The sequence below is a fragment of the Doryrhamphus excisus genome, chromosome 1 (assembly GCF_030265055.1).
Source record: "Doryrhamphus excisus isolate RoL2022-K1 chromosome 1, RoL_Dexc_1.0, whole genome shotgun sequence".
Lineage (NCBI taxonomy): Eukaryota > Metazoa > Chordata > Actinopteri > Syngnathiformes > Syngnathidae > Doryrhamphus > Doryrhamphus excisus.
In genome coordinates, this window is record NC_080466.1 from 34,596,534 (window position 1) to 34,622,021 (window position 25,488).

At 41.2% G+C, this 25,488-nt stretch overlaps 3 protein-coding genes and 1 non-coding gene across 6 annotated transcripts in view; all 4 read right to left on the reverse strand.

The window, feature by feature from the left end:
• The window catches only part of cadm3 (cell adhesion molecule 3), a 154,681-nt gene extending 149,554 nt beyond the window's left edge, over nt 1–5,127 (reverse strand). Inside the window, exon 1 of one of the 2 annotated variants that reach the window (XM_058091024.1) lies at nt 5,111–5,127. The gene's annotated coding sequence lies outside the window, so the exon portion shown is untranslated. The remainder of the gene's footprint in view (nt 1–5,110) is intronic. The other variant, XM_058091031.1, reaches the window with a different exon arrangement.
• Nucleotides 5,128–5,187: 60 nt separating this feature from the next.
• On the reverse strand, nt 5,188–5,261 carry trnar-ucu (transfer RNA arginine (anticodon UCU)). Its single transcript has one exon. It is a non-coding gene; the product is annotated as a tRNA-Arg (tRNA).
• Nucleotides 5,262–8,157: 2,896 nt separating this feature from the next.
• On the reverse strand, nt 8,158–13,686 carry sdhc (succinate dehydrogenase complex, subunit C, integral membrane protein). 2 transcript variants are annotated; one of them, XM_058070728.1, is made up of 6 exons: nt 13,330–13,686; nt 12,508–12,567; nt 12,340–12,441; nt 11,385–11,446; nt 10,628–10,791; nt 8,158–8,365 (listed from the first exon to the last, which is right to left on the reverse strand). In XM_058070728.1, exons 1-6 carry the CDS (start codon nt 13,344–13,346, stop codon nt 8,261–8,263), a joined length of 510 nt encoding a protein of 169 aa, XP_057926711.1. In that variant the 5' UTR covers nt 13,347–13,686; the 3' UTR covers nt 8,158–8,260. The 2 variants fall into 2 exon arrangements, with proteins under 2 accessions (XP_057926711.1, XP_057926718.1); XM_058070735.1 differs by lacking the exon at nt 13,330–13,686 and adding an exon at nt 13,171–13,274.
• A 1,749-nt stretch (nt 13,687–15,435) lies between these two features.
• atp1a2a (ATPase Na+/K+ transporting subunit alpha 2a) overlaps nt 15,436–25,488 on the reverse strand; it is a 56,202-nt gene continuing 46,149 nt past the window's right edge. The window contains exons 20-24 of the mRNA XM_058067209.1: nt 23,253–23,398; nt 23,045–23,175; nt 21,765–21,866; nt 21,474–21,565; nt 15,436–15,772 (exon numbers count right to left, since the gene is read on the reverse strand). Of these exons, the coding sequence (XP_057923192.1) occupies nt 15,744–15,772; nt 21,474–21,565; nt 21,765–21,866; nt 23,045–23,175; nt 23,253–23,398 (500 nt within the window). The 3' untranslated portion in view covers nt 15,436–15,743. The remainder of the gene's footprint in view (nt 15,773–21,473; nt 21,566–21,764; nt 21,867–23,044; nt 23,176–23,252; nt 23,399–25,488) is intronic.

A 25,488-nucleotide genomic window follows, 5' to 3' on the forward strand; every position in this document is an offset into this window, starting at 1 on the left:
CATACATTGTACGTACAAATAATCCTCAATACATTTGAAAATAAATAGATGTTTTGCATTTTTGTAGTGGGTAGATCATTTTGACTCGGTCATTTTAAAAGTAGCTCGCATGCTGAAAAAGTGTGAGCACCCCTGGTCTAAAGGCAGGGGAAGCCAGGGGTGTGAAGGTCAGTGTATATATATGTACATATACATATACATGTACATATATATATATATATATATATATATATATATATATATATATATATATATATATATATATATATATATATATATATATATATATATATATATATATATATATATATATATATATTCATTCATTCATTTTCCTCACGAGGGTCGCAGGGGGTGCTGGAGCCTATCCCAGCTGTCTTCGGGCGAGAGGCGGGGTACACCCTGGACTGGTGGCCAGCCAATCACAGGGCACATACTATATAGACAAACAACCATTCACACTCACATTCATACCTATGGACAATTTGGAGTGGCCAATTAACCTAGCATGTTTTTGGAATGTGGGAGGAAACCGGAGTACCCGGAGAAAACCCTCGCATGCACGGGGAGAACATGCAAACGCCACACAGAGATGGCCGAGGGTGGAATTGAACCCTGGTGTCCTAGCTGTGAGGTCTGTGCACTAACCACTCGTCCGCCATGCCGCCTATACATATATATGTATACACATATATTTATTTTTCTTGCATGTTCATTCATTCATTAATTTTCTACTGCTTATCTTCACAAGGGTCATGGGGTGCTGGAGCCTATCCCAGCTGTCTTCGAGCAAGAGGTGGGGCCCACCCACCCTGGACTGGTGGCCAGCCAATCACAGGGCACATATAGACAAACAACCATTCACAATCACATTCATACCTATGGACAATTTGGAACCTAGCATGTTTTCGGAATGTGGAATTGAACCCTGGTCTCCTGGCTGTAAGGTCTGCATGCTACCCACTCGACCGCCGTGCAGCCTTCTTGCATGTTTGTCAAAGTTAACTGTTTGAGATGGTCAAACAAATGTAAATATTAGTCAATGACAACACAACTGAACACAAAATGCAGTTTTTAAATGAAACGTGTTCTTATTACCTACATGGCCCTGTGTGAAACCCCCCCCCCGCAGTTAAAAGATAACTCAACTGAGATTATTTGACATCTATAAGTCTGGAAAAGGTTATGAAGCCATTTCTAATGTCTTAGGACTCCAGCAAACCACAATGAGAGCCATTCAACGTAAAAAATAAGGCCAACCAGAGGTCACAAACGACCCGACAACAACGCCCAAAGAACTGGAGGCCTCAGTTAAGGTCAGAGGTCACTACTCCGCCGTAAGAAATACACTGGGCAAACGGCCTGCGTGGCAGAGTTCTGAAAAGAAAACCACTGCTGAACAAAAACATTAAGGCTGGTCTAAATTTTGTCGGAGATAATCCCCCAAATCTTTAGGAAAATATTCTGTGGTCTGACAAGACAAAAGCTGAACTTTTTGTAAAATGTGTGTCCAATTACGTCTGGCGTAAAAGTAATGCCGCAACAGGGGAACTGGACTTCATTTGGAATATCGCCCATCATTCACAATCCTTGGAAAGTGTGACGTGAAACATGAACACTTATTGAAAGCAAAATCCAATCCTATTGAAAATCCATCCATCCATCCATTCAACCAATCATCCATCCAATCATCCATCCATCCGTCCATCCATCCATCCTTTGTCTGTCCGTCCGTCCGTCCGTCCATCCATCCATCCATCCATCCATCCATCCATCCATCCATCCAATCATCCATCCGTCCATCCATCCATCCATCCAATCATCCATCCGTCCATCCATTCAATCATCCATCCATCCATCCATCCGTCCATCTATCCATCCATCCAATCATCCCTCCATCCATCCGTCTGTCTGTCTGTCTGTCTGTCTATCTATCTATCATCCATCCATCCATCCATCCAACCATTCATCCATCCAATCATCCATCCATCCATCCATTCATCTATCCATCTATCCATCCATACAATCATTTAATCATCCATCCATCCCTCCATCCATCCATCCATCCATCCATCCATCTATCTATCTATCTATCTATCTATCAATCGATCCATCCGTCTGTCTGTCTATCCATCCATCCATCCATCCATCCATCCATCCAACCAATCATCCATCCAATCATGCATCCATCCATCCATCCATCTATCCATCCATTCATCCATCCAATCATTTAATCATCCATCCATCCGTCCATCCATCCATCCATCCATCTATCTATCTACATTCATACCTATGGACAATTTGGAGTGGCCAATTAACCTAGCATGTTTTTGGAATGTGGGAGGAAACCGGAGTACCCGGAGAAAACCCACGCATGCACGGGGAGAACATGCAAACTCCACACAGAGATGGCCAAGAGGAGATTCGAACCCAAGACTTCCCGATCTCCTGACTGTGTGGCCAACACGCTAACCACTCAGTCGCCATGCAGCGATCTCAACCATTTAAGTGTGATGTTTACAGCCTGTATGCGTGTCACACAGGAAAAAACGATGCGTTGTATAGAGAACAACAACACAAGAAAAAGTCCCAGTGTTTACCAACAGTACAATAGGAGCTGATGATGCTACTTTCAAAGACGGAACCTTGCAGGGTCAACTTAATCCAGCCGTTGACGGTCTGAGCTGTTAGTACAGAACAGTGGAACTGGAAAAAGCCCACTTTTTATCTGACAATGTGAAAAAGGCTTCTTGCGCTACTCCCAAAGCTACAAAATTGTCAGGCTGACTTCTCCCCCTATATTCCATGTCAGTACCTTATACACAAAACATCAACATGGGATAAAGCTGCAAAAATGACAAGATTTTCAGGCAGTGTTAAAGGGGAATGTGATACAATCTGAGCAGCTAGAAAAATGCCAGGCATTTCTCTCCCCATTCTGTGTCAGTGTGTGTTTTTTTTTTTTTAACACAGAATAGCATCACAAGATAAAACCGGGAAAAAGACATTCATTCCAGGTCAGTGCCGTTCATACAGAGCAATGACAGAAAAAGGCAGGATAGCTTTTAATAAGAAGGCTGGAAAAGCTCCGGGTCAAGTTCATACCCCTTTATTCCAGGTCAGTCCTGTTTATACATTCATTCATTTTCTACCGCTTATCGTCACGTGGGTCGCGGGGGTGCTGGAGCCTATCCCAGCTGTCTTCAGGCGAGAGGCGGGGTACACCCTGGACTGGTGGCCAGCCAATCACAGGGCACATATAGACAAACAACCATTCACACTCACATTCATACCTATGGACAATTTGGAGTTGCTAATTAACCTAGCATGTTTTTGGAATGTGGGAGGAAACCGGAGTACCCCGAGAAAACCCACGCATGCACGGGGAGAACATGCAAACGAGGGTGGAATTGAACCCTGGTCTCCTAGCTGTGAGGTCTGCACGCTAACCACTCAACTGCCGTGCCGCCCACAATAAATGTCATTTCAATTTCATTCATTTATTTTATACCGCTTATCCTCATGACGGTCACAGGCGTGCTGGAGCCTATCCCAGCTGTCTTCGGGCGAGAGGCGGGGTACACCCTGGACTGGTGGCCAGCCAATCACAGGGCACATATAGACAAACAACCATTCACACTCACATTCATACCTATGGACAATTTGGAGTGGCCAATTAACCTAGCATGTTTTTGGAATGTGGGAGGAAACCGGAGAGAACATGCAAACACCACACAGAATTGAACTCAGGTCTCATAGCTGTGAGGCCTTTGTGCTAACCACTTGACCGCTGTGCAGCCCTATTTCAATTTCAATTTCCATTTATTTATATAGCGACCAAATCACAACAAAAAAAATTTCTCTGCGCCTTACACAAGGAGGTCACGGTCATGATTGACGGAGGCAAAAGAACCTTGGACAGAACCCAGGTTCTGTGGGGCGGTCATCTGTCTCGACCGGTTGGGTTAACATACTTTAAAAAGTAGAGTAGAGGGATACTGTAGATGGTACAGTCTTAGTCCACTCGACCGCCGTGCTGATGTTGTTGTTCTGAAATTGTCCAATTTGAACCCTGAAGAATTTGTGTGATATTCCCTGCCCTCGTGGAACGTATTAGCGTAGACTTCATTGTAGAATATCCTGATGTTTGCACGCACGCACCATGCAGTCCCATTTGGGAATGAGGATGCAGAGGGAGGCATCGCGGGGAGGGGTGGCTGCAGGGTGGAGGGAGATTTTGTTCAACTTGCCAGAGAGGATTAAGGATTAGTTTTAGTGGCGGATTAGATGTGTGTGTGTGTGTGTGTGCGGGCGGCGCGATGGGGTTAAACATGGACGGCGGCGGTGGTGGCAGCAGCCTAAAGCACGTTGACGTCTCATTGGGGAAAATGAAAAAGACGAAGAAACTACAGCATAATAAAAGCAACAAGGGGTGGAGGGTGGAGGGATGGCTTTTTTGAGAGAGATCTTCAAGCATCCAGCTGCTCTCCATACTTAAAAAAAAAAGCATGATTGAAGTAGATTTTTCTGAAGCCGACAACTCTAAAAATTCACCTTCAATGATCCTTGAACGATTCCCAACTCCTATGAAAAAGCTCACTAAGTCTGCCAATTTATTTAACTCATAAACAATAACAATATTAAACAGGTTCATTTTCTCCAAGAGGTGCCTTTATGTTCAAAGCCAACAAGTGTAGTATCTAAAATGGTGGGCATAGAAGGGCATCTGGCGCCGTTAAACACTTGTTATGAAGATGGAAGAGGCTTTTTTTTTTCCTGTTTTTAAATGCCAGCCTCAGGTGCTGGAAGCACGCGTTAGAAAGCCACACGTGTGCGCTCATCGCAGAGCTCGCAGTGGTGGACAGTATAAGTGCAGCGCTAACTCACAAAGGCTGCACTGTGCGCCACACTGGAGACGCTTTCAGCCTTTTCACCCCCTTTGGAGGAAATAATTTGCATATTAAAGCCATCGCGACCTTTTTTGCACATGGTGACATTTTTGGGATGCTGATGCAAAGGCGTTGTTTTGGGTTTCTGTAATAAAAATAGCAAAGGGCTTTCATGTTGGTATCATACATCCTGAGCCAGATTTGATTTGATACACACTCACCCAAATGGCTGGAAAGCCAGGACTTCATTGATGCTTGTTTTTCCTGCAGTCCAAAAATGCCACAAACTCATTATGGACATCTCTGCCGGGACTCGAACCCGGAGCCTCTGGATTAGAAGTCCAGCGCGCTATTCCATTGCGCCACAGAGACTCAGAGACGGAAAAATATCAATAGAGGGTTTATGCTCAACCCCCTCCTCCTCTTCTGTGCGGCAGCATCCCCGTGTATCACTCAGCATCAGGACCGCAGCTACGCTGCGAGGCAACCGCCAACCGGCAGGGGGTGCTGCAGCCGCGCATTCATTAGCGGCCTTTTGTTTTGTGCTGCTGCTGCGCCTTCACATCTAAAAAGGCAAATAAAGAATAATTATCATTGAGGCAAAACAAAGACACTAGTTTAGAAGCATCAGCCGCCATCGTGGTTCTCTGCGAGATGTTGAACAAACCATAAAAATGATACTTTTTTGGCTCCAAACAATAATGCATTCATCTGCCTTGAAGCAGATTAGCGCCATGATGCCGAACCCACACAACAATCAAGCCAAAAAACTCACTCAACGTTGAACCTTAATTACTTTCCCGTGGCAAGTGCAGAACAATGAGCGCTGCAAGCTAAAGCAACACAATCAAATAACAAGTCTCCATGTTGAGGGGAAACACACACAGGCAGTAATTGTGTATTCTTTTACAAGCATCACGGCTCACCAGGACATTTCTTAACCTCCCCCAACAGCAATGGAGGCTAAATCCAAGCTGACAAGCATCTTCCCCTCGAGTCGCCGCTAACAAATTGATAATGCAATTGGGTGGAAGCTAAGCGGCTCAAGCTTTTTTTTTTTTGATGACGAATAACACAAGTGAGGCGACATGTTTTTGAACAAGCCAGATGAGCTAACACTCTGAGCAGACATTTTTGTTCCCCAAATCTTGGTAATCTGCAAATATATATGTAGTCAAAATGATATTTAAAATAAATCAGGACATAAAGAAGGTGCAGAAAGCTTTTAGGTATTTTATTTACTGCACAAATTGACTAGGCATATTGTTTTTGGAATTGATGTTCTTGATCATGAGTTTATATACAGTATGGTAATGGTTTAATTTCATTTGAACATGCATCAGATTACAATTGAATGCATCCCATAATCAGTTCACAGTTCCACATGTCCAAAAGGAGTAGGAAGAAGCAAAGCTTATTAAATCCTACCCCTACATCTGGTACTTTTACAATCACTAACTGTTACATTTGTTCACTTCCTGCTTTCCATAATACAGTTTAAGGTTTTTTTTTTTTAATAATGTACCTCATACCGAAGTACAAGGTGATATGAGCATCCAATGCCATAATGGGTACCATGGTAAGTGTCAATATAGTGATATATATAGCACATCATGACTGGTTCAAGACTCTTCATCCTTGTATTTAGCAAACATCAACTGCTTGTATTGTTTCTTGAATTGGCTCATCGTTGTGCATTGTTTGATTTCCTTACTCAATCCATTCCATAGTTTGATTCCACATACTGAAATGCTATGGCTAGCATAAAGTAGTCCTAGCATAGAAGTGTTTCAAATGTACTTCTTCCCTGAGATCAGATTTCTCCTCTCTTGTAGAGAAGTATTGGATGACATTTTTAGCTAATTGCTTATTTTTAGCCTTATGCATTATTTTAGCTGTTTGAAGATGAACTATATCAGCAAGTTGAAGTATTTGTGATTTTAGAAATAAGGAGTTAGTATGTTCTCTGTAGGCGGCATTATGAATTATCCTGACTGACCTTTTTTGCAGTACATTTAGCAAGTGAAGATTGCTTTTATAGTTCATTCATTCATTTTCTATCGCTTATCCTAACGAGGGTCACGGGCGATGCTGGAGCCTATCCCAGCTGTCTTCGGGCGAGAGGCGGGGTACACCCTGGACTGGTCGCCAGCCAATCACAGGGCACATATAAACAAACAACCATTCACACTCACATTCATACCTATGGACAATTTGGAGTCGCCAATTAAACCGGAGTACCCGGAGAAAACGCAATGCAGAGAAAATGCAAACTCTACACAGAGATAGCGGAATTGAACCCGGGTCTCCTAGCTGTGAGGTCTGCGCGCTAACCACATGTCCACCGTGCCGCCCTGCTTTTATAGTTATTACCCCATATTTCCACACAATAAGATATGGTAGAACCAGAGATTATGTGTCAATAATAGGAAGGTTTTGGCTCTGAGGAAGAAAAAAACCCAAAATGTTTGGCTTTATTACAGTCAGAGGGCAGTAAATGAAAAATGTGCTGTAAGTTGTTGGACTTTTTATTCATCTACTGCATCCCTGGATGTTTCTCCCTGGAAGTGGGTTATACAGCATTAGTGTCTTCCAACAAGCTAGCTGTGATAAAAACCAGTGCATGTTTGTTTGCTTGAAATCCCCACAGTGCATGTGTTAGTGCACACTACACACAGAGCAGGATCAGCCATTACACCTGGACCTGCTTTTATTCACACTGCAGGAGCAACGCTAGCTGAGGAGGTGCAGCGTGCAGCTCTTATGTGGCCCAGTGGGAGGTCCGACCAGGCCCGGAGGCAGGCAAGCAGGCAAGCAGGCAAGCGAGCAGGCGGGCGGCCAACCAGAGTGGAGCATGTTCACATGCACGGCTTGACTTACACCGCCATATTTTTTAAACACTCTAAAATCCTCTCGTATGCATCAACAGCATCTGAGCCATTTACTGCCTGCAGAAAGTCAAATATGAATGGCTGGTTGCAGTGCGAACACACATGCACACGGGGCACTGAACAGTAATTAAAGATGTTAACGTCAGAGTGCAAAAAAAGACCAAATTACGTAAGAGAAACACCCGGTAAGAAACATTTCATCTTTAAGTTTTAGGCAAAAACTACAAAAGCAGTGAAGAAGCGAATGTTTTGAGACAAATGTCCAAGCAACCTGAATACGAAAATGGATTGAATGTGGTTTCCCCTGTTCACACTATTAAGAAAAGGTCAGTCATTGCAACGCGAGACGACACCAATCTATTTCCACATAGAGCAAGTAGATATAGAATTCTTTATTTAATACTCTGATGCCACAATGGAACATATACATACACATTAAAAAAAAATCCCACAATGCACTTTGACTTGCTGGTGCTGAGCTCAGAGGAGAGTGATGGCGATGGAGGTGATGACTGACAGGCCGATCACCGTGTAGCCTGTGCGATACACCTCTGGGATTTTGAAGCCTTTGCCAATATCCCAGAACTGGTGAAAAGAGGAAGACGAATTTCAACATAGAAAAGGGGGTGGGGGGGGTGGGGGGGGGGGGGGGGAAGAAGAGAGAGACAGAAGACAACTGAGCATCCACTCCTCCAATGTTTGTGAATGAAATGAGCCTTCTTGAAAGAAAAACGGGCTGTTGATCAAATGAAAAAAATAAAAAAATGAGGCTTGGAGAAATGGAAGTTGTACAATAAAAGCCCCCCACAAAAGTGCAAACCTGGACAATCACAGTCATGGTAAAATGCACTTTATTGAAATGAGGCTTTAGTCATTTTCTTTTTATATTTATTGGTATAAGTGATAAAGTGCTGTGTGGCGCAGTGTGACGTGAGAACCATTTTTAGCAATAATTCAACAACAACACACTTTAAGCTTTGTGTGCAAGCACGATTTATCAAAAGGGCCTGCATGTTTTTCTCTATTAGAAAGAGATGAATGTGTTGAGATGTTGTGTATGCTGTGTGTGCCGTGCATTTACTCATTGTTGGAATATTTATATACATTTGATGCAAGTTAATTCAGCCCGCCCCCATAATAGCCTGACTGGCTGCCTGCACAATAAAAAAAGAGAAAAATGCTCAGTTTTGATTGATGCTTTCAGAGTCTATAGCAGTGAAATGTATTGCTAACATTTCTACTCTTACAGACACTGTAGCCATATAAGTTGAGCTTTATTATGTTTGATCAAATCTCACCAAATTGTGCAGGTGTACCGGAAGTGTTTCCCATCAGCCCCCGCCAAGAAATAATTTGTAGCGACCTGTTGACCCCTGCTCATAAACACATTATAAATGCATCTGGACTGGCGGTGAATAGAATGCAGCATGAGGGATCGGTGTTGCCAACTTACAGGACTTTGTTGCTACAGTATAGTTGGCAAGTATTCAGAGCACTCCGAACACACTTATTCAGGAAAGCGACTCACAAGAATTCACAACGAGCACCAGTTGCTGCTGTGGCCCTTGTCTGTCTAATAGCCCTTTTCCACTGTGACTGGTTCGGAGCCGGTTCTCAGAACTTTGCTTTTCCGGTGTTATGGTTCCACAATTGGAATCAATTGAACAAAAGGGGTGTTTTTGGTTCAACTCTGGCTCCAAAAGCTTGCTGGGCTGAGTGAGCGAACTGTTTACATCATGAGGTGAGAAGGGATAACTTTAAAAATGCATGAATTGTCTCCAATCGTATTACATTGCATTGCAACTCTAACAATGGAAACCGCTATGAAAACATGGATAGAAGAAAGCAGCTGATTCTTGTTTTGAAGGCGTGTCAAAGAAACGACGAAAGGACCTGCCAATGCTGAATGCAAAATGGCTGCATTTTTGGTCTTTTGAACATATAAACTTACTAAACAAAAGAAAGACCTTTGCAGTGCTTGGAGGAGCTCAACAATGTTTTGGCCTACCGACAGCGCCGTGTCACGACACCAGTACGGGTATGTATAATACCACAATGCAGTACTTTTCCGAAATGCACCGAAATTCAGGCTTTTACAAAAGACGACTCACCCACAAGCGAGACCTACATGGACTCCCGCAAGTTGTATTTCTTCAATTTAATATACAGAGCCCAGTTTTTAACATAGAGACCAGGATCAGCATGCTAGCTTGCTATTGCTAAATGAATGAAGCCTCGCTACCCTCCCCTTCTCATTTGTAAACCAAGTACAAATGTACCGTGCAACTGAGTTCTGGTTCCATATGTTTCATTTGCTTTTATCTTGCAACGTTCAATCTCTGTGTTAATTATTTTGCATTTAGTACATACATTTTTGCAACTTTTATATTAATATTTTTAACTGTAAATAATGTGCAGTGTCAAGGGCTACAGTGAGTTTCGTGTTTTGACTGAAAAATGGTCAACACTTCCTGGTATTTGCTGATGGGAGGCGTAACCCCTGTGATGGAATGACTCGGCTCCTTTGGACAACAGAAATTTAAACTGGTGTTGTGGTCAGTTCAGGTTCTACCCAGCCGCGAACTGAATCTACCACCAACACCAAAGTTCGCTACAGTGGAAAAGGGGGTTAAAAAAAGGGAACTCACAGGCAGCTCGTGGCATTAAAAAACCCTGACATTACTCACTTTTTTGCAAAAGTGACATGGCCAATTATGCAAATGTGAAGATAATGCCATTACCATTCCCTAGCAACCCAGCACCCTGTCCCACAACTATATTGTAGTCGTATAGCTTATATGTGCAGAAAAACTAGGATGCATGGAAAGTGTGGGGGGCGGGGCTTACCAAATGGCGGATTCCGTTGTAGGTGTGGAAAGACACGGGAAAGGCTATGCCGAACTTGGCCAGGCCTATGAGGAACGGCCCAATGGAGAGCGAGTGGATCAGATCCAGGTAGTGAGGGTAACTTCCAGGCAGAACCAGAGCAGCCACAGCAAAGGCGGAAATAGCTGCAACAAGCACAGTCAATGAAGACGGGCGCTTTGTGGTCCAATAGGAAGCATAATGTATGAAGAGCATGTTGCAAAACGAAAAAGAGGCAAAATCAATAGATCAGACAGCGTGACTTTATTGTCGGCAAACAGAGACGTTTAAATGGGCTTGGATGGAGCGAGAGACTTGTTCCCCTCAGTATGGGATTCTGACTGGCAGATGAGCTTTCTGACCTTTAGAAAAATCCATCAACATGCAAATAAAATTGAATCTTGGGGGGGGGGGGGGGGGGGGGGGGGGGAACACACACAAACGCTGACTGATGCAGCGCTGATGCATGTCAAGTCTCACTGCTACAAGCTGTTTAGCCACCCGACGATGACTTCATTTCACGCCCCGCAAACGAGTGAAATGTATTGAACATATTTGTGTTTAGTAAACACTCCCAGTAGCAATCAATAGCTGTGCAGTAAGATGCCCTGAAGTCATTTTTTGGGTCAATGGGGAGCTGACAGTTGCGATAGAATGTTTTTTTTTTAAGTCGGAAGAAAAAGTAGTTAAATAAAAAGTAATTTCAAGAAGGAAACAAATAAAAAATAAGATGTGATACCTCCACTGAGGCCAATTCCAGTTCCTCTGTGTGTGATGGACATCATCATGGGGATGGACCATCTGAAACATAAGACAACACTTTTAGATAAAGATATATTTAAAATGCAAGAATAACACTTGAGTGAATAATCCCTTCAATCCCACCACAGGAAATGAGACAATAAACAAACACACACATTTGTTTTACCCAGCCTTCCAACACCGATCACCTGTAGCTTGTATTATTGCAGCCTGCAGTGATCACTGCATGCAGTGTAGTGTCTTGGCTAGTATCTTCCTTCCACTTTCCTTCACACTGCGCAGGCATGTCAAAACAAACATGCCTGCCGTGCAGAATCTACCGTAATTTCCGGTGCATGAGCCGCTACTTCTTTTTCTTCAACTTTGGACCCTGCTGCTGATACAGCATTGCAGCTAATCTCATGATATCTCCTTCACTTCAGAGCTAACTAAATACTGTTCCACTCAAAAGAACAGTCTGACTCACTGTGTCATCTTACAAAGTACACAAATGATCAGACGAGATGACAAGCCTTTGTCAGCGGTAAAAGACACCCCTCTCTCTTTTGCTTGGAGCCGGCCTACGTACGACCTACGTACATCCACCAATGTACACTCACCAGTTTCACCAGTGATATATGTTGCCTTGGGAAAAAAAGTACGTCAACGTCAAATTTATTAGTAATTAACTGTTTTTTGTCCTGACTTTTCCCATTTATACATCACCCCCAGCCAATAGGAGTCATCATAGAATAAATATAAAAAATGTACAAAGAATACATGTGATCAGTATCAGCCACTTTTGCTCATGGATGATCGGTAACAGCAGCATAAAACACTGATCGGAGCATCTCTAAAATACAGTTTTAAAAAATGACAGTGGACAAGCTAACCATTTATGACACTGTGCTGTCCAACAAAACAAACAGGAGCCCAAAAATACAAAGACATACTTGTAGATGGAGATATGCGGAGACATGGGCCGGTTTAGTCTGGTATTTTTGGCCCAGAACTTGTTCATCTCCTCCTTTGCTGTTGTTCCCATTGGAGCCGCACTGGAGTGACAAAAAACAACTATTATTCAGTTACAGAGCAAGACAAACATGTTTTGGTGGACATACTGCCTGAATAAGACACTGCACTGTGGCCTGGAGATGCACACCCCCTGACGGACCAATGTCCTGCATGGAGAAAGATGTGACAGGAGCGTTACAATCAGACTTTATAAATGTTACAATATATCTAACAGAGCAACATAGTAGGATTGATAGTTTATACAACATACATGGAAGCCAAAAGAGCTGTTCACAACTAAAAATAAACTAGTGGGCTAAACAGTGAAGAATGTGAATTTAAGACAGGCATGTCGTTGAATTGACAAAGTCAAAATAACCAATAAGAGTATACCAATAAACAAATGATTGTTTCATTTTTAACCACTAGCAGAAAACGGAATGAAAATTATTGTCATATATTACGAATTCATGTTGACAACATCGCAAGAGTTAAGACAGTGAACGAAGTTCGACATGCATTTCCTTCTCAGGTTAGCTAACAGCCCTAATGTTTGCTATGTCGGTTCATTCAAGGACAAACCGCACCAACATAACGAGATATAAAGTCGGCACCGGACTGAAACACACTGAACACTACAGAATAAAATGAATACTATCGGCGAGAAATAAAGTTAATTATTAATTCCGAGCAACAGAATCCTATTTTTGTTCCCATGCTAGCGTTCGAACAACGGCTAACGTTAGCCGGCTAGCTCCGTGTTGCAGTACCTTCGCGGTGACTAAAGACACCCAAATCGCAACGAAGTCCCAGCTTTGTTTTCTAACAAAATCGGGCTACAAATGTGTCTACGCGTCAATGTAATATGCGCCTTAAAACTAAATAAATCTTAGTTAAGTTCCGCAATCACTCAGTGCATATATACTGACCTTAGTAGCAGCGCCATGTTTGACACTGAGCAGAAGTGACGTAAGGGATGTTGTTGTTCCGCCCGAATCGAAAGCGTCTTAACGTCGCTCTTTACATGTTATAAAACATTATGGACACTAACAACAATGGTAGTATTGAGGTATTGTAGTATTGATTATAAATTGTATAAGCACATGGCTTTGCAACAGATACTGTTGGAAAAAAACGTAACTTCGAGGGGGCAAAAAAAGCGAATACAAACACCTAAATTACCGTTAGAACTTAAAGAAAGAACTAGAAGTTAGATTCGTGGTTTATTCATTTAAAATTGGCAATCACAGAAAAAAAAAACATTTTTCAGACTATGCAGAAGATCTTACGTATTAATCAGTGTAATACGTAAGTGCTTCAAACTTACACCCTGCGTTTGCCTTCCACTTAGAGAGCTAACAAGGCTTGCCTGCTTTGGTCAGGTGCGTCTATCATGAGTGATGGAGCGGAAACTTAAGTAGGGAGCAATTAGTTCCACCACTAACTGCACTGCATTATTGATGGGAACCAAGAATAATAGGTCACACAGACAGAAATGCCTTATATGAGCCTGCATTAACAGTAGCTTTATTTGCCTTTGCATTTTATACAGCTAGTGTACATAATTTGCACAAGTACAGTGTTTCAAATAAACCTGTTACTCTCTGCAGTTGAGTAAATATACAAAGGAATGTTCCAGTAAATTGGCTGGTGATCAGTCCAGCTTGTACCCCACCTCTTGTCCAAAGTCAGCAGGGATAGGATCCAGCATACCCCTGCGATGCTGGAGGACTAAGCGGCATAGAAAATCAATGAATGAATATAAAGTAATGTCACTGAAAACAAATTTATAGTGATACAGTAATATTTCACAGCCTTATTTTAAACGCTACAAGAATAAAAACCTGTTCTCTGGATAGAATAATCTGGACCTTTCATCCAGTTATTCCGTTATTATAGGAAGAACACGAGTATTTGTTGTCAAAATGTAACAAGGGTAAATAGAACGGAAGTTAAGACAATGCTAAACCTCTGCACTACAATATGGCGTAGTTCATAATCAATATTTAGGGGTCAGCAAAAATATGTCTGAAGGCCCTGGGCAGATAACATTCATATGGCAACACATACAAGCTGAAATCTGATTGGAAATTTTACTGTTGGGAATAAATTTATATAAGTACATTGAAGAAATATTAGAATTTTAGATGTACATTTAAGTTGGTGCTTTTGGTAGCTGTTAGGCCAGCAGAGAAGGCTATGCTGGCTCTGACTGCACACTAGTTGGTGGCACCTTAGATTTTGTTATTTATTCCAAAAAGTCAAACAAAAACAATTTTTCCAACAGGAAATGATGTCAATCTAATTAACCCATTGTAGACATCCAAAATATTACCAAAAAGTTATTTGTATAGAGAATAAGCATGACTGAATTCAATAGTTTCTCACCTTCTTTATCAAAGTGCTGGTACTCTCAACTTTCTTTGGCCCCATGACAGGTTATTAGCAGTTGCATGCAATAAGAAATGCATGGGAGTCAGCAACGTGTAGGGTTTTTGTTTTGTCATTTGATTTAATGTCGCAATACAACACAAAGTAGATTTTTTGTGCAATATTGTATGACAGTATACAAAAACAAGGCAATTTTTGGCTTGAATTTGGCCAAAATTTTGATCGACTGTCCTGAAAATAACTTTTTTCCCCCAATTTTCCTTGTAGTGGACATGACAACTTACTAGCACTACTATATTGTCATATAAAACTATGGTTGAAGCAGCAAACGCATTAAGATGCAGGCATTTAGGAGTATAACCATGAAAAGAATTTAGCTATCAAAAAATGTATTATACATATGTAGCTGTTAAAATGGAGTATAAAAATATAGTCGAGCTGTTAACATCATTTGTGCCTGTTGTATTTTTAAAAAGTGTCTCGTCCCTCTCATCAAACAGTAGAACGGATGACAAAATTATTCTGCTGGGACTAGATACTGCAAAAGACACATTTTCGAATTAAAAATACCCCCTATTGCTATTTATTTCATTATTTAATGCATCGCTTTTCAGAGTCTCAGGAGGTTAAAGAATGACAAGCTGCATGTGTAACATTGTATTTATTTAGTACATTTTCAACCATCAATAGCCAAAAAAAGGCTATGATGTTTACATTATAGTGTATACAAGAGATTTGCATGGCCAAATAAAAGACTATTCTAAAAACATAATCAAAAGCCCATTTTCAGCAGTGATTATTAGCATTGGATCATTTGAGGCTAATCACGTTTGTCAACCTGATCCATGTTGTATTGCAGCAGACAGACAAACAACAGTCACACACACACACACACACACACACACACACACAGAGACACACTCTTTGGATTGCCGCTGACGTCCTGTGAATGTTAATAATATGTCTCCTGCTCCACCCAGCCTGCAAAGAGACAAAAGCGACACATGAGCAAGCCTTCATATCCTTTTGGTATTCACCAACATCTCTTTTGTTTCTCCGTTCGCAAACCAATCGCCTTCAAACTCGCCGGCCCGCGACGTTAACAAAGGAGATTAACTGTCATGATAAATTGTTGTTTTTGACCCTCGCTCGCCGGCAGTGAACAACATTCTGAACCTGTGTTGCCAATCTTTGGACCATATCTCATAACTCTTCATCAGCGCAGTGTAATTTCCTCTCTCATTATTTGCTCCTCGTCTTGTTGACAAGCATAATCTGCTTCCTGCGGCGGCACGGATTAATACGTAAACACGGCAGGAAAGCAAGGCAGGCAGGCAAACGCTGGTCAAGTCAAAGCAGGATTTGGTTGCAATGATTGTTTTGAAAGTCATGAACGCGGGTGCCTAGATGAGAACGGACGGAATGAAAGGGAAAATTTATTGTTGTGGCTTTGTTGCACACTTAAAAATCACGTAAATCGGTCACTCTGTAATACTGTAAAACAGTGGTCTCAAACACGTGGCCCACGGGCCAAATGTGGCCCGCAGGACACTAGTTTGAGGCCCCCGCCTTGATATGAAAGTATGATATGGATGCTGTATGGTATCATGTACCCAGAAAAAAATTATTACGTTTGATTAATGTTCATGTTAAAGGTTTAATAACTGTTAATAGTTATCCTCCCTATCCGTGTGGAAGTGGTAAGTTGTTGGCTATTTAAGTTTAAAGGAAATAACTTGAAGGCTACCGTTTAGGTCGCTAGCTCTCTAGTTTGCGAGTTAGCATGTGTCTCAAGACCCTGCAGTTGCGCAATATGTTGTAAATAAAAAGAGTATAAATGTGACTATAGTCGTGTTTTGTCATGTCTACAGGGCTCTAATAATGCTTTGTTCATTTTAATCTGAAAAAAATAATTTGTCTACCCACCAACTATATGTGGTTTCTTAAGGTTTTATTATTTGCTGTTTTATTATTATTATTATTATTATATTTATTACTGATTGATTGATTTTCTTTATTCTTGATTGGTTTATTTATTTTTCATCTTATTTCGTGCAGAAAAATAAAAATTAAGATATTTGAGAACAGTGGAATGTTTTATCAGAGCTTTTATTGTAGAAAATCAGAACCAAAGCACTGAAAAAGTTTGTAATTATTATATATATTATTATATATATATATATTTTTCTGTTTTTTTTGGGGGGAAAACCTGATGCGGCCCAGTCTCACCCAGACCCTAGCTCCAGTGGCCCCCAGGTAAATTGAGTTTGAGACCCCTGCTGTAAAATATTAAATGTTATGTCTTTATTGATCGATAACTATGGAGTCTGGCACCCCTGGTAAGCCTGGCTAACTTCTGTTTTGTTTCGTGGACTTGCAGCAGTTCTCTAAAGTATTTTGGAGGTTTGTGTGCGCTTTTGGTATTTGCAGCATTTTTCTTTAAGCATTTGTTTTTGATCTTGCAGCGTTTATATGACTGCAGCATTTTCATGTTGCATGTGTTTTATGTTTTTTGTACGTTTTTCAGCCAGAATACAAAAAGGACCAATGAAATACAACGTGTGTGTGTGTGTGATGGAAGATGCTTCTGAGGAGTTGATGCTAGGATTCCCTCACAAACATTGAGTGCTATTTTGTCTGGAATCAAAGGTGGAAGACAAAGTCATCAATCCAAATAATGCTGTGTTGCATGCTGGGAAGATTACTCAGCACTCAGACGCTAGCTCTCGGCTGGGTCCCTGCTCATTGGCGGCGCGGTCCGAGGGTCCTTTCATGAATAAAATATGGGCTTAATAATAACTCTTGAGTGACACTACTCAAAGCAATATGAGCACAAAGTGACATACCAACGATCTAACTTGCAACGTGACAGAAAAAAGTATGCAAATGACACAATTTGCATCACCGCAAAAGAACAAAAACAGACAGAAAGGGCGAGACAACTGGCACCACAACCACTTTCAAACATCACGCTTTCGGAAATATAAAAATAGCTTACATAGAGTGTTACTAATAATCATCTACAGTTGTGTGAAAAAGTGTTTAATTTCTTTTTATTTGCACGTTTGTCACATTTAAATGCTTTAGATCATCAAACACATTTAAATGTGAGTCAATGACAACACAACTGTACACAAATTATGTTTTTTTTAATGAAACTTTTCATTACTAAGGGAGAAAAAGATCCAAACCTACATGGCCCTGTGTGAAAAATGGATGCCCGCCCTAACCTAATAACTGGTTGGGCCACCCAGAGCAGCACCAGTATCAACTTGATTTTTTTTTGGTGAGAGCGAGATTCGTGATTCCATTTATCACAGCAAGTCTTCCAGTTCCTGAAGCAGCAAAACAGCCCCTGACCATCACACTACCACCACTACATTTTACCGTTGGTATGATTTTCTTTCTTTTTTACTGAAAAGCACTGGTACTTTTACACCAGATGGGATAAATACCCTCCAAAAAGTTCAACTTTTGTCTCGTCAGACCACAGATTACGTTCCCAAAGGTCTTAGGGATCAAGGCTGATTAAGGCTGATTGATTAAGGCTCATGCCTTAATGTTTTTTTTGTTCAGCAGTGGTTTTTGTCTGGTAACTCTGCCATGCAGATTGTTTTTGGTTTTTGCCTAGTGTCTTTTTTACGGTGAAGGGAGTAGTTAACAGCATGGTAAGAGATTTTTTACATGGCTTTTCTAATCATCTATTAGCCTTATAAAATGATGAACTTGGATTAGCAGCCATACCAGGAGATTGATGCAGAGGACTGTCAGTTGTTGATAGTAGGCCTCTATGCAAAAATGTACATCCTTCTTTGAAAATCGTCTGAGTCATTTTAATTGTTTGTGAAATGGATAAAAATGGTTGTGAAATTGATAAAAATTGTTATATATATATTATATATATAAAGTTGTTTGGGCAAATATAATGATGCTAGCTCAAAAAAAATGCTCACAGTTTTTTTGGAAATATAAGGTTATTCATGTAAAAATATAAGTATACGTATATAATATAAGTATACATAAGTGATTTTGTAAAAATGAAGAAAATCATGGAAGTAGCTGTCATCTCTAATTAAACTCTTATGATGTTATCAATATATCTGCCCAAGCAAATGTACCTTTAATTGTATCAGGCATTAAAGTGAAGAAATATAGTGACGAAACAAGGGTGGTTTAATATTTTATATATTCTATATGTTTATCGAAATAATTAAAAAATGGCATTTTGTGTTTAGTTGTGTTGTCGACTATTTGTTGGATGATCCAAAACATTTACGTAAGTGTGACGTGCAAAAAAAAAAAAAAAGCAGAAAGGGGGCAAACACATTTTCACACCACGGTGTAAGACAGCTTTTTTGTTCGTAACTGCACTTCTTGCACGGTTAAAAAAACCCAACACTATTCTTGAGGTACATCTGTACACTCTTATGACATTCCGTGAAGAAAAATTTTACTTTTAAAACATTCTGCCCATCATCCACAATCCGTTTGTGAGACACAAACATAGGTCTTTCTCTTTTCTGTGCGTTCTAACAATATAAAAACAGACTGCTCATTAATGCACGTATTGGGCAAACCTATTCTGTCAATAAAGCCATCTGAAAACATCTCCAAAAAGGACAGACAACACTCTTTTTACATATAATGTGACTACATATTAACCAAGCTAGAGTGACATTGTTACGCCAACCAAACTACGCTGGTAGCGCACTGACACAAAGTAGCAACTAGCCCACAGACGCACCCGCAGCTCACAAAGCCTCAGACTACTCCCAAAAGGTAAGGCTACATACTTGAGATGTTTTCTGACATTAGATGATTTTTTTGGCCATTTGTATTAAGTTGTGGACTCCTATAGAGCAGCTACGTACTATAACCAGCACAGAAAGCTTTCTAGATCTTCCAGAATCTATACTTAAGCCGATTTGTGGTTCCTGTGGAAATGTACGGGTTTTAATTCATTTCAGTGACTACCAGTGTTTCTAAAACTTGTGTAGACCCACTGATTGTGGTGGAAAATGGCTATTAGCAACTCCAGACTTGGTGAGCTTGTAATTTGCACCCCGCTCCCTGTATGCACACTCTGTAATGCTACATAGAATGGCATCGGGCTTCAGCAAGTTAGTCGGCTAGTCCAGCTGCATACTGGCCCGTTTTCACAAAACAATCCAGTGTGAAATGGCATTGACAGATTAAAATGCATTTTTTTTGCTGGTAGGGAATCAGGAACTCCAACCACTTCCGCCTGATGTTTGCCTTGTTAGGAATTGTAAACTAATGTAGCTTTCCCTTACACCTGAAGAAACACTTCCTGGGAGACATGGCTAACACTGTAAACAGAAGTCAGAGAGCGTATCTGGCTTACAGCGCACGCCCATATAAGGAAGCTCAGCACTCTGTGATGTCACAGAGAGCCAGTATTAGAAAAACATCTCTGAAACGGAGCGTTCAGAGCTCACTTGCAAATAGGCAAACGTCATTATCTGAAACTGTTGCATTGTTCAACACGAGAATACAACATTCTAACTACATTTATAGGTCAGAAAAGTGGAAAAAGCATCATCTTTACATATTGTCCCAGGTTCATCTGGCAGGATAACCTCCTCTTCTCCTCTGAGTTCCCATGTACGTAATAGCGTACAGAATTCATAATGCCTGATGGCCAAGAGTCAAGCAGTTTGGGCCAAGAGTGGCCAACATTGGTGGGAGTTTCTTCTCCCTCTAAGCTTTTTATGATGTTCATTTTTTATTCCACGGTGATGCCTTTCCTTTTTTTTAAAGCACACTGCCGTTCGGGTGCTACCTGATGTTTGTCTTGTTAGGAATTGTAAACTAATTTAGCTTTCCCTTACACCTGAAGAAACACTTCCTGAGAGACATGGCTAACACTGTAAACAGAGGTCAGAGAGTGTATCTGGCCTACAGCGCACGCCCATATAAGGAAGCTCTGCACTCTGTGATGTCACAGAGAGCCAGTATTAGAAAAACGTCTCTGAAACGGAGCGTGAAACGGCACACTTCCAAATAGGCAAACCTCATTATCTGAAACTGTTGCATCGTTCAACACGAGAATACAACATTCTAACTACATTTATAGGTCAGAAAAGTTGAAAAAGCATAATCTTGTAACTCTTTGTAACTTGTGTTTACGGACGAAAAATACGACTTCAATTAATATAAGTGTGCGCCTAGTAACCACAAAATGTCCTAAACCCCGGATCACCTGGATTAATTTTCGTTCCATTCTCAAAAGTGAGATGTGAAGTACTGTCATAAGCACCCACCAATAAGTTACCATGAAAAAGAGTGATTTGTATTCTGTAGACATAAAAAAATTAATAATCATTTTTACATTAGCTTGCCGCCAGGCCCATCTGCTTACTCGGAGATGGCGACATTCACCCCGTTCACATATGGCTTGCTCCATAGACGCCAATCAATATGTGCTAAGTGCTTGCTAGCATCACTTGAGTCCAGGATGTTTATTTTTCCGAGAACATGGTGATAAAAACCATTATGGTCACGCAGGACGACAGATGCAGTGAAGTTGCTCCCGAAGGAAAATTGGCACTTGCGACTCTTGACACACGACTCCAAACCAATTTACTCTTCCTCTCGTTTATTAACGAGACAAAGAAGTCGAGAAACCGTTTAATCTGGCACTGTCCTAATAACTGCTTACCTCCAGGGTTCCTCCGCAGAATTAATTTACGAACTTCATCATAAATGAAGATGAGGAGACTGTACGGGAAGGCACAGAACCACCACAAGATCCTGAGGAGAGGAGCAGACAAATGAAAAGTGCATAATCCCAAATCCACTGCTGACATTTCAGCATGAGAAGGATAACAGCGTGGGCTTTAAGTTGATCACGGCCTTCATTTGTAGTCAAGAATGACAAGCTAATAGCAGCTATTAGGTCTTGAAGAGGTTGTTTTTTTTCTCAGTGGCGATATTAGCCTGCAGGGCTTACTTAAGAGGGTACATGCGCAGGGCGATGTCCATTCCAGGGCAGTAAGAGAGGAAGGCAGCCAGGGCGGTCTCAATGAACAGGCCAAAGATCAGGATGCGGTTCCTGTTAATGCCAAAACAACATAGTGGATGGTCACTGTCCATCATTTTACAATCAAATGTCAGTAGCTTTGTGGGACGCGAAATAAAAGAAGATCAAACAAAGCAGTATTGTTAACATTTATCTGTTTTTAATGTCTAACTTTTTATACCTGACTGCTGTGCCCCGCCCCGCTTTTTCTCATGTTTTAACTGTGTATTAACCAATGAATGTTGTATTTTGGTGTGTCTTCTACTCTGTTTGCTTGCTTTTGTTCAACTCCATTCTTCCGTAAAGTGTCTTTGAGTATTTTGAAAAGCGCTATACAAATACAATGTATGTTATATAAAATGTATGTAAATTATTATTATTATTTATTAAAAGGCATTGCTACATCTTAAATTAAAGCCTGGTGTTCTACCAACTATCCACCAGTCAGCTACAGATACTATTAATCTATTAATCTATTTTTTACCCCCCCAGGCTAACCTAGTATGATGTTGCTGTGAAAATGTAAGTGTAATGTTAGCATGTACCTCACATAGCTATCCTAGTGTTGCCAATATTTGTTTTTAATGTCACATTGATTTATGTGATATATGGCATCTTAGCCTTAGTTTTCTTTATTATTCATTCATTCATTCATTTTCTACCACTTATCCTCACGGTTAATTGGCGACTCCAAATTGTCCATAGGTATGAATGTGAATGTGAATGGTTGTTTGTCTATATGTGCCCTGTGATTGGCTGGCCACCAGTCCAGGGTGTACCCCGCCTCTCGCCTGAAGACAGCTGGGATAGGCTCCAGCATCCCCACAACCCTCGTGAGGATAAGCGGTAGAAAATGAATGAATGAATGAATATTTTATAAAGAGTAATTCTAGTTTTACATGGCTGGAAGTTGTTGTTGATGCAGACTTCCCATAATTCCATAGTGTTTTTGGTCCCATTGTGGGTTATTTAGCAGTTGCACTCCAAAAAAAACCTTGCAAACCGTGCGCCAGAAAAATGGAAAGCACTTTCTTTTTTGCGGATCGAGCTTTGAGCCACTGGTATGAAAGCTAATTCCTTACAGACGTCTAAATAGGATTTTCCATGTTCAGATTATTTTGTCAGCAAATGTGAATCAGATCAGGATCAGTTATCACCAAAAGTAATGTGACCAAAGAAGACTGAAATTAATATGGTGACAATTGACTGACTTCATGCCCTGCTGAAAGAGGGAGTTCCTCCGGGTCTTGCAGATGATGAGGTCGGCCCACTGCACCACCACGATGCTGACGAAGAAGGATGTATGACACGTGAACTCCACAATCTTCCTCTGCTCGTACGTCTGCAGGACCAAGACGATGAGTGTTGAGCACACTCTGTGTCTGTCGCTAAGTGTGTTTGTCTGTGTGCCCTCCTCACCCACTGCTGCCCATAGTGGTCCTCCACGTCGTTCACCATGCGGTCGTCCCAACTGATGCGGATGCCGATCAATGATCCAGGCAGGAAGCCATTCTCGGCCAAAATGACAAAGTATGTGAAGAAACCACCCAAAGCCTGGATCATACCTAGTGGGGAGCACACACAAAATATTCAATGTCATAATAGTACTTTATATACATGTACTGCAAACTCATGCCAACTAAGACTGAGTATCACACTCTGTGATGCAGTGAGAGTGACACCCCATCACTGCACAGTCCACTCGCTCTCTCTCTGGCCAGAAGAGCGAGCACGCATGCTTAACCTTCCTCTTGTGTTAGCTTTCTGGTATCATCTCTTATGTTAACGGGTCGGTTTTGACCCATGTATTAAATCAGCTATAAAATACACTAAAAACAATAAGTTACCATTAAATTTGCTTCTCATGTCTTGGTTACAGGGCGGCACGGCGGACGAGTGGTTAGCGCATAGACCTCACAGCTAGGAGACCAGGGTTCAATTCCACCCTCAGCCATCTCTGTGTGGAGTTTGCATGTTCTCCCCGTGCATGCGTGGGTTTTTTCCGGGTACTCCGGTTTCCTCCCACATTCCAAAAACATGCTAGGCTCAAAATTTTCCATAGGTATGAATGTGAGTGTGAATGGTTGTTTGTCTATATGTGCCCTGTGATTGGCTGGCGACCAGTCCAGGGTGTACCCTCGCCCGAAGACAGCTGGGATAGGCTCCAGCGACCCTTGTGAGGACAAAGCAGTAGAAAATGAATGTCTTGGTTACCTTCTTAGGCTTCCTCATCCATGAAAATGTTGGTTTTAATACTTCTGGTGTGGGCTTGTAGGCCTTTTTTGTCACTATACTCCTCAATTTTAATTTCCAAAAATGGTAAAATTAACCTCAAAATAATCATATTAATAAATTGAGGGTTCTTTTGTTATCCGGCTATTACTGAGGGATATAGAACAGCTTCACCACCAGCAACCTCATCATCTGACTCGCATCATCTGTGTCTTCTGGATCATACTCCACGTTGTCCGTCTGCTCATCTCAATGGCTATGCTGGTCTGTCCTCTCCCTCATTGTCACCAAAAATTAGGTCCAGATCTTGGTTCACTGTACTTCTTGCCATTCTTTCCATGATCCAAATTGTAAATGTGAAATCAGCCATCAGTCAAATGAGTGAATTCCCCTCACATGTCTGGACATTGTTTTTCTGCTGGTATACTGGAAAATTGGTCAAAATGAGAATCCCCTGAAGCTTACATGATGAGAAGAGGAGCTGGTTGTCATTGTGTTGGCTAATTGTACACTTATGATTCCAGTTGTGGCTCAAAATATTGCTTTATAATCACATTATTATACCCGGGTCGAAACCGACCCTAATAATACAGTGGTCATAATTTCAACCAGACCATTTTAAAATTTAGTAAAAAACATTTTTTTTGGTTTTATTTTGTTGAAATAGAGTTTCCTGACAAAGTCAAAAAATATGTGATGCAATAAACAAATGTTATGTGATTCTTTTTATGCATTAAAATGTAAAACGGGTCAGTACCGACCCTAACACAAGAGGAAGGTTAAGCACGCTTACAGCAAGGACTTTTTATCCCCACGCCCCAAATAGACCTGCACCCCCTGTGTTCCCTGTGCCCGGACACCCGTTCCCATATGTTGTGCATTCCAGGGTGCACACTGGATTGCCAACAAGGTTTACACAGCGCTACACAGCACACATGAGAAAGACTTACCTCTGTAAACAGCATGCTGTCATTCAGTGGCGCTGAGCCAAAAGAGGCTGATGACACCTTTTGTAGCACAGACTGAACCAAATTGCCTGGTTTGAATGAGTATGTATTTGTATACCCATTTTGTGTGCCATAAAAGGGCCATCATGTTGATAATTATGGTGTTTGTGCACTGATTAATTCTGCCTTTGCCTAACAGAAGTGTTATAGTACAATACCCCTGTTAATATTTATAGGGGGTACCTGAGGGTATTTAAAGAGAGGGTTTCTGCCCTGTTACTTTGTTGGAAGTAGGTTGGAAGCTGAAGAGTTATTAGTAACATTGCTGGTTAAATCCTACTGGATTAAAAAAAAGTTATACTGCAAATAAGAAAAATCATCAGTATAACAGTTTGTGATGAGAGTAAATGTACTCATCTAATCTGCATACTATGACGGCACCAGGGTCAGACTTTGTTCGATCCCTGTCTCCATGA